The 13,505-nt window shown below is 42.5% G+C and overlaps 1 protein-coding gene across 1 annotated transcript in view; it reads right to left on the reverse strand.

Moving 5' to 3' along the window:
• magi3a (membrane associated guanylate kinase, WW and PDZ domain containing 3a) overlaps window positions 1–13,505 on the reverse strand; it is a 109,006-nt gene that overhangs the window by 20,669 nt on the left and 74,832 nt on the right. Inside the window, exons 4-8 of the mRNA XM_054609901.1 lie at window positions 7,800–8,006; window positions 4,632–4,794; window positions 3,715–3,794; window positions 2,964–3,021; window positions 343–449 (exon numbers count right to left, since the gene is read on the reverse strand). Of these exons, the coding sequence (XP_054465876.1) occupies window positions 343–449; window positions 2,964–3,021; window positions 3,715–3,794; window positions 4,632–4,794; window positions 7,800–8,006 (615 nt within the window). The remainder of the gene's footprint in view (window positions 1–342; window positions 450–2,963; window positions 3,022–3,714; window positions 3,795–4,631; window positions 4,795–7,799; window positions 8,007–13,505) is intronic.

Raw genomic sequence — 13,505 nt, forward strand, 5'->3', positions numbered from 1 at the left:
GGCCCTCAATCTAAATAAACCATGACAATTAATGTGAACATTGCAGAACTGACTAAAGATCTGTGTAAAACCACAACATCAATGTCTATACATTTGAGTTCATCCTAAACTGCAAAAGCATATTTATTATTTCAGCATTAAATCCTTACTTATCTTAAAACAAAAAGACCCGTCTGAATGTATATTAAAAATAAATCAAAATGAATTTCCTGAACTGACCTTTTTCTCCCTTTTACTCTATCCCCATTCCCACTTACTTACATAACATTCAGCTGTGAGGAGATCACAATGATCTCACTCCATTGTAGATCCTGAGCTGTTCTTGCGTGTGAGTGCAGTTACCTGAGGGCGTGGCTGCTGGCGGCAGCACTGCAGAGGGAACGTCAACGCTCAGCTTTCTCTTAGCTTCCTGTACTGGGTTCTCAAACTGGGTCTTCTGGTTGATGTGGCTGCACAAGAGAGATAACAACACTAGATGAACAAGAAGTTTAATTGTAAAAAAAGTTGTTGGATAAAGCAATATTATGTGGAGGTGCTAAGTTTCCATCCTGTTTTCGTTGATAAACCAATCGTCACATGCCAGATAAGGTTTCTCTTTTGTATTTGTCTATGGTCTCATGCTTGTCCACTCTTGATCTTGTTCTTTGCCTGTCATGCAGTCTGTGATTTGACTACAAGTGCTTGATGTGACTTAACATATGCTGGGTAGACGGCATGTCATCTAGCATACAGGCTTTCCTAAAACAATACGTAAACCACAAACCTAAACCTGTCTATGCCAGAAGTGTAACACATAGAGAAGGTTTTGGATCATGTTTAAAATCTTATAAATAAAAAAGATGAATCCCAGTGGATTCAAAGACTCAAAATTGGATAGGGAGGATCAGCAGCAATCTTGCCGTGATAGTCCACATTGTCACGATGGGATCAACATCTGCTCAATGCATTGTAATCCGAGGATCAAAAGATTAAATTAACTGTAGATGATGTAAACGACAATGTGCCCTTTTTTCATAGCGCACAGAGATGGCCTTCTTTTTAAACAGCGTTGCTGACTCAGGATCAGCAGCATTACTTAGGGGAATTACACCAAACTCAATCTAAAAACAATTAATGATTTTTTTTTAACAATTAACACCTGTGTGCTGAAACCTTTCCTGTAGAATGGTCCGTCCACGGTCGGATGGTTATGGAGAGAGGTAGCTCATCTGCGTAATGAGCTTGAACAGTTGTAAATCCAGATTATGACAGCACCTTCGGGAAGGCAAAATGCACTGATGCTGCACAGCGAATAAGCCACATGCTGAGACTGTGTGTGTGTGTGTGTGTGTGTGTGTGTGTGTGTGTGTGTGTGTGTGTGTGTGTGTGTGTGTGTGTGTGTGTGTGTGTGTGTGTGTGTGTGTGTGTGTGTGTGTGTGCATTCAATAAAAAAGCGCTCTTGCTGCGTATGACTCATGCACAGAGATACCCTCCCCATTACATCTGGAGAGATAAACATTTCCCTCTCTTTCATTTCCTCTCTGTCTAACTTTCTGGTCCCTTGGCTGCCACACCTCGTGTTTTGTTTGGCAGTTGTGTCACATCGCCGTCATTTGGTCGTTCATTCACATCAAAATTTGCCGGACAAAGAGACAGAGACAGGGGAGAGGCAGCCTCTCAACGACCCCCTTGCACTGATCCCCCCCCCGCAGGTCTCTCCCTCTTTGACCACAGTAATGATACTAAAATGGAACATTGTGCTCTTGTTTACACTCTTGATCTGAATGGAATCTCACCCCTTGTTTCCCTAACCCTCATTGTCTGTTGCCTTCACTTCAATTTCACACACACACACACACACACACACACACACACACACACACACACACACACACACACACACACACACACACACACACACACACACACACACACACACACACACACACACACACACACACACACAACAATCTGTACTGACATAATTGCTTTCTGCAGGACTGTGGGAAACAACCATGGGGACAATAGCATATGCCACTTTCACATATTCCACAGGTCCCCTAAGATTCACACATAATACTTGTCTACGTCTGGAATTCAGCTGTACGGCTTTAAATTGCAGAAGATGTTAATGTAATAGTCCATAACAACCTTGGTTCTGAAAAGTGAAGCTAACGCGGAAGTGTTTTAAACTTGCATCGCTTATGATGGCAACTCATCTGGTTGCAAAATAAGTCAGATTGTATGGAAGTCTATGAGAAATTGACCCTACTTCCCACTTAATTTATTCCCTCAGTAAACATTTTAAACATAAGTCTATGGTCTCAATCGCTAGTTTCATGTGTTCTTCAATACAGCATGATGTTCACTTGGTCAATTATGGTCCCATTTAGAGTACAATAGACGAAACAGCAGGGAATGCTTAATTATGTGTCGACCCCGTGATTGAGAGGTTGCTACCACAGCATTGTCCGCTCTGGGAGTTGTCGTGTTTTCTTCTTAGAACTTCTACACTTTCATAGTGTGTTTTTCAGTTAATGAAAGAAAATTGTGCCATTTTGGTGACCAAAAAAATGTCTTATTCAGCGTTCAGCTACACCCCACCACCCTCTTGTGTCACTTCTGGCTGCAAAACCAAGATGTTCGACGGCCACAATGCCATACTCGAGACTTCATAACCGTATCCACACATAAATGGTGATGCCACGGTGACAACGTTCACTTCTTAGAAACATTCTATGACATACAACAGAACTTAATCCAAAATGTCTAGTAAGTGAAATCAAGCATGCAGACACAGCTCTGGAGGACCCACACAGTTATGCAGTTGGTTGAAGCACTGGGTTGAACTTTGAGACTGTCTCTTTAATAAAGACACAGAGAGACTGAATAAGAGCAAGCAGCCGTCCATATTATCCACATCCACCACAATTCACAGCGGTATCCCCCGCGGTCCGATCATGCACCGGGAAAAGTTTACTCACTCTACGTAGTAGGTGCCGTACTGCGGGTCCTCAATCTTCTCCCAGCCATAGGGCAGCTCTGGTAGAGGAAAAGAGAAGTAGAGGGCAGATTTGAATCATTTTTTTTTGATACTGCTAAGGCACCACATGGACAATTGGACACACGCAATGAGGCCTGCTGCTTTAACTGGCAGCTTCACAGCATGCCTACCTACACCTAGTGAACAGGAGGACGGCTTTTTATTTGTCACTATGTGTTTAGGGCTTAAAACACATCGCGGAGGAGGCAGGGAGAGAAGGAGGAAATGCTGAGTTGCTATATAGCCTCCCTGGGACATAATAGCCTTTTCTTTCCAGCAGTGTGTATGTGTGCAACATCTTGAGTCTCTGCTGCTGTGTGACAAACACATGCGGCTCAGAGGAGATCTTAATGCAAGAAGGGACCTAGGAAATTGCCTTTTGAAAGATACTGCACTGATTAGCTCCCTGCATGTGTCCCAGAAGCCATTAGGAGGAGAGGGGCAGGATGGAGACTGGAGGTTTGTTCTGTGTCACAGGCATGACTGTGACCAGGCCCGCTCAGCTGTTCAATCAGCGTCTGTTAACCAGCAACCTCTTAAGCGATCCAGGGATGCGGCTCGTGCACACACTTTCTCTATGTAGCAGGGAGTTGGGATGAAGTGTAAGTCTGTATGGGTAGGGAGGACTGAGGGGCCATAAGTGCCCATGCAAATGTTAACGCTATACCGACTATCTGCAGATGTTGTCTCACCTCCTTCCTCGCATTTCTCAGGAGGCTTTGCCTTCTTGGCGAGGCGGGGGTCCAGCCAGGTAGTGGTCTTGCTGTTGTGACTGAAGTACAAAGAGGAGAAATGGATTTTAAGGCTCAGTAAAAAATCACTTCACAGAAATGTAAAATACTGTGACAATGAAGCAATTACTACAGCACTGTACCCAGGAGCTATTCCACCGGCTTTGACAAACAAACAGAGCTCCCCGAAAACTGTGGCTAACTTCTTATCTTGTTGGATCAAATGGCTTATTAAAAAATACCTAACATTTTAAGAAGCTCAGAAGACCCTTGGAGGTAAAAGGAAGACAGAGAAAGAGAAAGAAAGAGAGAGAGAAAGAAAGAATGGGACAAAGTAAAGAAGGATGAAGAGGAAAAGAGTGAGCAGCGTCGGAGATCATAAAGAGCAGACCTGAGAGAGCAGGTCATGGGTGGCGAGCTTCATTTAGCCTGTTGTTTCTCTTGCTGGCAGAATGATCTATTGATTTAGCAGCGAGCGGCGGCACCTGGCTCTGACAGCGGCTCAGCACTGACTGCTCGCCACACTAACGGGCCAGGTGAGCCAAGCTGGCCTGCTGCTTTTAGTACCAGCCAACACACCCGACATCAAACACAGGGGAAACAAAAGAAAAACATAAATCGAGAACACGACGACTGCCATTGCTCAGCCTGCAGATCGCTTCAATGTCCAACACCTGGTTCGATACAGCGCAGAGGAGTGCACTGGATCGGGAGCAGAAACGACCCGCCGCCAGATCTCTCAACACATTTGGCTCACCATGGTGGTAAAGGACATGCATTGGGAGCATACAGGGAGCAAGATCTGCACAATGCTGATGAAATGGGAGAGTAATAGGACCCAAACAATGCAAGCAAGTATCAGGAGAAAGGCTACTTACTCTATGAAATAAACCATGCCGGTCTCTGTGTACGCCATCTCCCAGTTTTTAGGCAAGGACTCCTGACCCTCGTCCTGTGTGTTCCACACACGCAAGTCCATCGCCGCGGCCGACTGGTTGTAGCTGGGCACCGTCTTCCTCCACTCCGCCTTGTCCTTGTGCTCTGTGGCCCGGCATGGTGGGAGGGAGGCGGGCATGGAGACAGAAAGAGGGATGGGTTGGCAGTAGAGGTATGGGAGATGGTAGAGGGAGAAAGAGACAGGAGGTGAGTATGTGGCGCCATTGGAGCTCCTCTGGGCTCCTTGCATCTCTCCCCGCTGCTGCTGCTGCTGCTGTTGCTGCTGTCGCTCGAGTTGATCTTCCTCTGTACACTGGGTGGACGGTTACATCCACGAGAAAAGGGAAGGGGTAGGGAAAGAGAGAGAGAGAGTACACAGAGAGAGGACGGAAGCGCAGCAATTGCCATAGGATTTGCATGTCAGCAGAGATGTACTGAGATCTGCCTCCCGGGTAAGGGCAAGAGCTGACCAATGCTTCAACCAAGCCGCGAGCGCCACATCACAACTCTATTAGCATCACACAGGCTGCTGCGTGTGTGTGTGTTTGTGTATATTTGCCTAATCTTGTGTGTGTGTGTGTGTGTGTGTGTGTGTGTGTGTGTGTGTGTGTGTGTGTGTGTGTGTGTGTGTGTGTGTGTGTGTGTGTGTGTGTGTGTGTGTGTGTGTGTGTGTGTGTGCATCTCTGCGAGAGGCTCTTATCTGCAGGTTTTCATCTGGCTGTGTATGACCTAGCTTTATCATGGCATTGTGTGCTCGGTCTGTCTGGCTGGGGTAATTGAAAGGCGGGGATGGGAAGTGACGGCTGTTGACTGGAAGAAGCCAAGAGCTTTTTGTGTTGAAATTTGGGCCTCTTTTTCATCATGGAACCATTGAAGGGGTTTCTGCACTTATAAAGTCAGACTATTTGACTACATACAGACACCTGCTGTAGGCTATAGCAGCTTTCAACCCTTGCAGAGTAAAATGATCTATGTTGCAGATACGGGAACGCAGTCTTCATAAACTGACAAAAACGCTAACAGGACACAAAAGAAAAATGGCTGTTAACAATAATGCATGACCATTATTGATCTACCTTCAAGACATGGTGATAATGTCTTCCTCTACCCCTTTTATAATACATCCTCACCACTTCAACAGTCCTACACATCCACATTCTGGCAATGGCGTAATAAACTGCATTTGAGATTAGATAACTCGTGAACTACAGAATTGGGAGTGACATCCTTCCACAATGAGTGTTTTTTTTTTTTGGCTGGGCTCAACACTGCCATCATTACCGCCCGGGGCCACAGAGAGGATGTGTCTCTGACAATGTTTCTCTCTCTTGCGCTTGGATGTTGGATGAGCAGTTGCATGCTCAGTGATCTTCTTTTTTTTTTTTTTTTTTTTACAAACTTCCCCTCCCTCCTTTGACATGTAACCAATGTCTCACAGTGTGAAAATGCTTCCCTCTCCCTCCTGTGGATGCTAGATATGGTTTACAATACAGTGAAAACGTCTAATGGTGATCATGTATGTCTGGTCAAATGGATGAAGTCTTTTTTTTCTTTATTTTCATGCAGATTATGATCTAATTTGTAATTGTATTATATGAAGTCATAAAACAGATCTTCACTATTCACTGAATGGTATGAACTGTTTCAGAAAACAATACAGCTGTTTCAAATGCAGCTTCAGCTGTTTGATGGGCGACCTCAACTGCAGGCGCTTTCCTCGTGCATATATTTTTTCTTTTGTTATCACTAGCAGCTTTTACTGTTTCACGTTGTTTGAGTAGACTAAAGTTAAGCTTCAAGGTGATTGAAATAACATTCTGTTTCCCATCATGATTTCAATGTGCATGCAGGACCAGCCTCGGGCAGCCAGTCAGAAGCAAACGTGTTACCGCGAGGCAAAGTATCATGGGAGTACAAAAAATTGCAATAGTTTTATTTCTTCCATGTTTTTTTGTATGAGAAGACCCCAAATGAAAAACTGTGAGAGGACTATTTGAGTAATATAAACAAACTATTTAAACAGCCTTTGTATGGGAAATATTCTGTCCCAAGCTTTTTGATATATATAGAAGCGCTAGATCATTGTACCGTGATCACTGTAAGCAGTTTCCACTGTTTATAGAACTTTATGTTCCAGATGGGTGTGGGGTTATTGGAAGGGAACTGACATTTCAGCAAGAAAGTACCGGATCTTGGTGCGTCCAGTACATATACTGCATGCACTAGTGCTGATAGCAATAACATGATAATGACATAAATGTTCAGTTCTATTATACTAATTGTGATGTTATTATCTTCACATGATGTCTGGCTATTCACTGGGTCTTTGTTTGTTCAGAGTGGCTGCCCTGGCTAACAATCTGAAATGGCAGCGCCATACAGCACCAGGCCAGGCTGTCGTTTAGACTGGTCACGGGCCCGACATTGAAGCCATAACAGAGGACAGGACAGCTGAAGGAGCCCCGCTCCAGCTGGAGAAGCGAAGGGCCAGAAGCTTCTACTATGATCAGTTGGCTGGTTTAAGATGGGCGGATGGTATTATGAGAGAAAACCTATTTCATATGGATGTTTATTATGTAACATGTTGGCCCATAGTTCTGACTATTACCAATTCAAATTGTAGCGTGTAATTATAGCACAGCAATTAGAGGTTGACTAACTACTTTCACAATGAGGACCATTCACCATTAGCTTAAACAAGTTCAGATTTAGCTTTTTCCATGAGCCATTTGATGACATCCAAACAAGAAGAGAGTCTATCCCTCTAACCGAGGCATTGCCTCCATCGATCACAGCCAGACCTTGACTGCTTCTTGACTTTGCAGTGCTGTGATTTAGTGCTGACGTTGCATACAGATCAGCTAATCCTGGCAAGGTTTGTTTGGAGAAAAGAATGATAAGGAGGAAGAAAAAAAAAAAAAAAAAAGGGCCTGTTGTTTTGCATTAGGATAATAAAATAATGAACGCCTGAACACAAAAATTATTCAAGTAAACAAAAAACTGAACTGGCGGTTTAATTCTGGCAAAAAGCGGTATGAAGCACAGCTGCATAACAACCAGCTGTAAGAAGTGCAGAAGCAGTAAAAGAAGAAGACAAAAGCGTCTCTCACCGGCCAGGCCGTTGGCCATAGGAGGCTTCTCTTCTTCGTCTTCCTCCTCTGGTGCAGCGCTGTCCTTTCTGTCCATCTTACTGACAGAGGTTGTGCGTTTTCGCTGGACCTCTGAGTCAAAGTCCTCATCAAACAGAACTTGGTCCACCAGGTCCGGCTGCACAGGGCTGGGCTCTGCAGGGGGCTTAGGGGTCCCATAATAGTTGCCTGGAATGTAGAGAGGGCGACAGAGACAGCAAAATATATTTGTGAATATGTTTTACTTGTAGAAGACAATATGACCCTCCATTACTAACTTATCTTAACGCTTACACTCAGATAACCCAAATCTATAACCCAATCTAACACTACAACGGTCCCTTGTGAAATTGGGAGACTGTTGGACTGCCATGCTCAGAGGATTTGTCTGACCTTGTGGGAAGTGTAGTCACAAAGGTTAAATACTGCAGGAAAGAATTCCAGATCTAGTTTTGTCAGTACACCACAGAACAGGAAGAGGCCGTTAAGCACCAATGTTACGGCAAAACCACTTTGTTGACACCAGATCAAGAAAAGACCATCTCACCTCAACTGTTGCAGTTGTTTAAATGATTTAAAAGGCACGGGAGAGTCAGATATTTAGCTACATATCATATCTGGCAGAGCCATATTGCTTGGAACAAAATGAGGCCAAAATTTGAGTCTCGTAACTCAGGTTTTGGAAAGGTTTCCTGGATGAGAGAAAGTGGATGCAAATTATTCTTTGTTAATTCCAATTGGATACCTCTATTGCTTCGTTTTTCCAACAGAACCATATGCCTAATCAATCACACAGAGAGCAGTCATGTTGTCCATCAGGACCCAAACCTGCTGATTATGCGCACCTACCATCTAGCAAGAGAGTTTCTATAGTAACGACAGAGACATGATCCCCACTTGCTTCCCAACTGTGAAAAAGAGGACTTCTAGACAGAAAATATTTTCTCAGTTGCTTTTTTTTATTGTTAATGTCCAGTTGAATCTTTGTGTTAATGTACTGCTTTAAAAACACAACCATAAAAAATAAAAAACAGACCAAAGTCATTTTTACTGCTTCATTCCCCAGGGAACTGTGAGTTTACGCCAAGATTGCCCCTTTAAGTCCATCAGCTTGCCTTTGCTGTCATGTTGTTGCCTAAGGCAGCAAACAGCCTTACACCACAGAGCAAGTCTTCGTCTCTCCTCAACTATGGGAGAGAGGTGACCCACTTTACCACTCACTACCTTCTCTCGTCCTGCAAGAGAATAACGATGAAGCGAGAGGATGAAAACTTCAAAGCACAAGAGGTGAGAAAATAGTTGGGAAGTACGGTACAAATATTGATTCAACGGTGGTTCTCCGTGGATCCACAGTCCTCCAGTATTTGTGTTGGATTGCAGTGTGTTCAAGAGTGAGCTGTGTCTGAGTGGCTGAACATTGTATTGTTACAGCTAAACGGCACATCAGGGGCCGGACAGCCACTGGGACGAAGGAGTCCGCTGGGAAGAACAGCGAGAAATGAGTATGGAACAAAGAAGTAGGGACTGGAGGCAGCGGAGAAAGAGGGAGAAAGAGAGAGAGAGAGAGAAAAAGAGACAGCACTTTCTTGCTGACAGAAATGTTTTTTTTTTTAAAAACAGTTTCATTCTCCTTTAAATAAATATTTGATTTGATTCGCCTCACATGTAAGTCACATAGACAGCACGGAGGAAACAATCAATTTTACAGCATCTTTTTCAGCTGTAATTCTGACATGCCTCATAAACAATCACCTAAAGAGCGCAATTTAGTTAAGCGCCAATGTTAAACGATATATTAGAATTGATAACGGCAATTATGTTAATCCTTGTTTGAACGTATGAAGTATTCATTTCGGTACCTTATCGAAAACCATTAAATCCTTCACTAGGTTTGTAATTAATAGCATGCTTACAACAAAATGCAAATTGAGGGAGTTAAATTAGAAGTGGTAATTTGCTCTCTGCACTTTGAAGCTCAGGCACACGTAGCCTCTAAGTACCCATTAAGCGAGGAGCCGGGAGACAGTGGCCACAATGAGGAACAGCAGTGAGATGAATCATGTTGTAATTATTCTGTACTAATGAGTCACAGTTATTAATGAGAATATATAACTTAATTCATTGTGAATGTAAAAACAATGAAGCCTGAAAAAAACAACTGGAGGCTGGGCAAGAATTCATTAATTCAGTTTTACTTTAAAGGTGCAGTGTGTTGGATTTGGCGCCATCTATTGGTGAGGTTACAGATTGCAACCAACTGAAACTTCTACTGTAGGCCAAGCAAGTAGCTGAACAAAGGTGGCTTAAGTTAAAACGCAAATGTCCCTAAATAGAGCCAGTGTTTGTTTTTTTTGTCCGTTCTGGTCTACTGTAAAATCAACTCCATGAAGAGGACTTACTTCAAATGTAGATATAAACGGGTCATTCTAAGGTAATGGAAAACACATCGAGGGTTATTTTCAGGTGATTATACACTAAAGAAAACATACTTATTAATATCATATTCTACTTCTGCCAATAGACCCCCCCTTAATGCTACACACTGTTCCTTTTAAGTTATTTCAACAAAATGCAGTTTAATTTAGCCTTTTTAATCTGTAAATCTGGGGCACAGCGCTCCCTAGTTTTCTATAGTCATTTGTAATATAATAGTTACTAAATATCCACTGTTCCATTTTAAAGAGTTAAGAGATTTTTTTTCACAATGTGACAAAAACTATTTATTTTGATGTGACAACTGTACAAAGTGTGTTTTATCACTGACATCTGTTTTTATCTAGCATTAACAATTATTATCATTATTAAAAACAGCCTCAACATGTCAACAAAAATGGGCTAGATCAAACGGTGGATATTTGATATTCCAAGAAGGAAATTATGACAACTAAATTAAATTAACAGCTAAAGAATATCAGATTAAATAATGCTTAAATGGATTTTTTTTGCTTGTGCACATAGATTACGGGATCTGGAGTGTCAACCAACTCAAACCGTGAAATAACAAACCCAGTCAGTTTTTGTGGGCTGCCTAGATCAGAAAACACACTCTGTTTTTTGAATATTAAAGCATGTTAAAATGATCTAGTAGAAAAAGTACAAATATGAACCTGAAAATGAGTATAAAATATCCCCTTTAACATGTGGCAGGCACAACAACAAAATTAAAACAGTGACAGAACAAAAGCAGACACTGTACTTATTTAAACATATTCTCGCAGAAAACGTGGTAATGAATTAGCATGAAGAGAAAATAAATGTCTTTTTTGATAAATTATTGTGCAGAAACTGTCAGTCTCAAGACCGACTTGTGGTGTTTGAATTAGCACTAACATTGCTGCTGTTGTCTGGATAGAATTTTTTTATTTGCAGTTCAAAATGAGCCATTTTTTTTATTGACAACTATTAGACAGGAAGACGAGAGAAAGTAGTTTGCCCAGGTCATCATCTAAATTCAATATAGTTATAGCTGCCATCCTAATAGCTCATCTAGTTATGTGGAGGCTGCTGGTGTGCTTTCCCTCACGACTGATGCCAGAGAGAGCACACACTGATCCAACCTGTCTGTTGTCCTGACATTTAATAATTCTGCCTCATTAACAAATGTCCAATGTCTCATTATCAGGACAAAGACCGTCCCTATTGGGATGCCAGAACACATTCTAAAATCAGTCCTCATTTGAATAGGATGTCTGGTCACCCTTTGGTAACCCTGATTATGCCACCTCAAATCTTCCAGCTAAATTACTGCATTAATGGGTTGTTTATTCTTGGAGAGAAAAAAGAGCCTGGGAGCCACCATGCTACCTGTTCCCCATGACCGTGTGTGTGTGTGTGTGTGTGTGTGTGTGTGTGTGTGTGTGTGTGTGTGTGTGTGTGTGTGTGTGTGTGTGTGTGTGTGCCGCCTTTTGATACGGGCACTGAATCAACACGTCCACATGCTGTATTCTTTTTAGAAATGTAACAATGAACAAGACATGGAGCAACAAATTTACCGTAATATCTAGGAAAGAATCATTCTTCCCACAATATGGCCATACTGATGGCTCAGATCTCTGACCTCGGTATTATACAATATGCTCGACTGTAGATCGCCCACTCACAAACACTTCGGCTATGTGAGCATTTTAAGCAATAATACAATATACAACACATGTATGAAAATTACATTATGATGTATATTGTCATCGAGATATGAAATGACCAGAGGTTGGTAGTTAATGAGTAACATTTACTTTGTATAAAATAATAATAATATTTAAATAAAGTCTTATTGGTGTACCTAATATAGTATATTATTAATGCCATATTTTGTGACCACACTTGAGAGATACAGACTGGGAATATTTTCTGGCTTATATGTGGCATTTAACACTACTTTTACTTGAATACAGTTTTTGGCTACTCTACCTACCTCTGAACAGAAGATTTGGGCCATATCACCAAGCCCTACTTACTAGAAGTATAAAGACTACTGATGAGGTTCATATACGTCTCAATTTGGTGGCTATGTTAAAACTAGTAGAAGCAAAAGTTTGTCTAAAAGAGAAGAAAAGGGACAGAGGATAAAAATACTACCGCTCATCAACAGCTTATGCAATTTTAATCTTGTTTCCCTTTAGTCACGCTGTGACCAAAAATGACAAGCAGCAATCGTGTTAAAGGTAACATCAGCAGAAACAGTGTGCACAGAAGGCTGATCTTTTTTCTTTTATCAGCTTTCAGAGAGTGGTGGGTGAACAGTGTAAAGCAAAGCCATTTTCATTTTCAACAGACTGGGCCAGCACTTACTTGGCACTGTCAGCGAATTACACGGTTATTCAGTCATGTTACTCATGCAGGGTTGTGTTTGCTGCCAGTAAGAAGTAGTTTCATGTCAAAGGGAGCATTCTTTTAAAAATACTTGCTTCTTGTTAAAAGGTGTCCGTGCCCGGAGAGAGCAAAAGCTGAAATAGGCACTACTAAAGCCATGTGTGAGAAAGAATGCCTGTATCTGTATCTGTGTCTGTGTGTGTGTGTGTGTGTGTGTGTGTGTGTGTGTGTGTGTGTGTGTGTGTGTGTGTGTGTGTGTGTGTGTGCGTGTCACGTCATCCGTGTTAGTCAGCAGCTGTCGGCATATCTCATCCTCCAACTCGTGAGAATCTGATTAAAAATGTGAGAGTACAACTGTGACCAGATCTGAATCTGCAGTGAGACATAACCTCTCTTAATCCAACTATAACTTTCAGAAAAAAACTTTTAATTATAAGCTGTGATGGAAATGCTACAGATCATAGACTCATGCGGTCATTGTCATTTAACAATGTGAAGTAGTTCTGTGATTTAAAACACAAATGGAAATTGGAGACACCCCTTCTGTTATGGCAGTTTGGGAAGACCTCTCAAGGGTGTAGACTTGGTCTCAGCCTTCATTAGCCCCCCCAACCAAAAGTCCCCCCAGCGTTTATCCTGCTGCCTCTTTGAACCTGCCAGCCAGAGTCACAGACCCTCATTAATCATTGAGGATGGGCTTCCACTCTCTTGGGCAGTGCCCTGGCTGCCGGGGCCGCATCGCTGACTGCCAGTGCCCCAGGCGGGTGAAGCCCATCTTGTGCTCCAGCCTTGGCACAGGGCGCCGGTCCTGCTTGGCATGGATGCCCACACTTCACAAGCCAACCTTGTTAACCCGGCATTCCTCTACTCCCCGTGCTT

This window comes from Anoplopoma fimbria, chromosome 12 (assembly GCF_027596085.1).
Source record: "Anoplopoma fimbria isolate UVic2021 breed Golden Eagle Sablefish chromosome 12, Afim_UVic_2022, whole genome shotgun sequence".
Lineage (NCBI taxonomy): Eukaryota > Metazoa > Chordata > Actinopteri > Perciformes > Anoplopomatidae > Anoplopoma > Anoplopoma fimbria.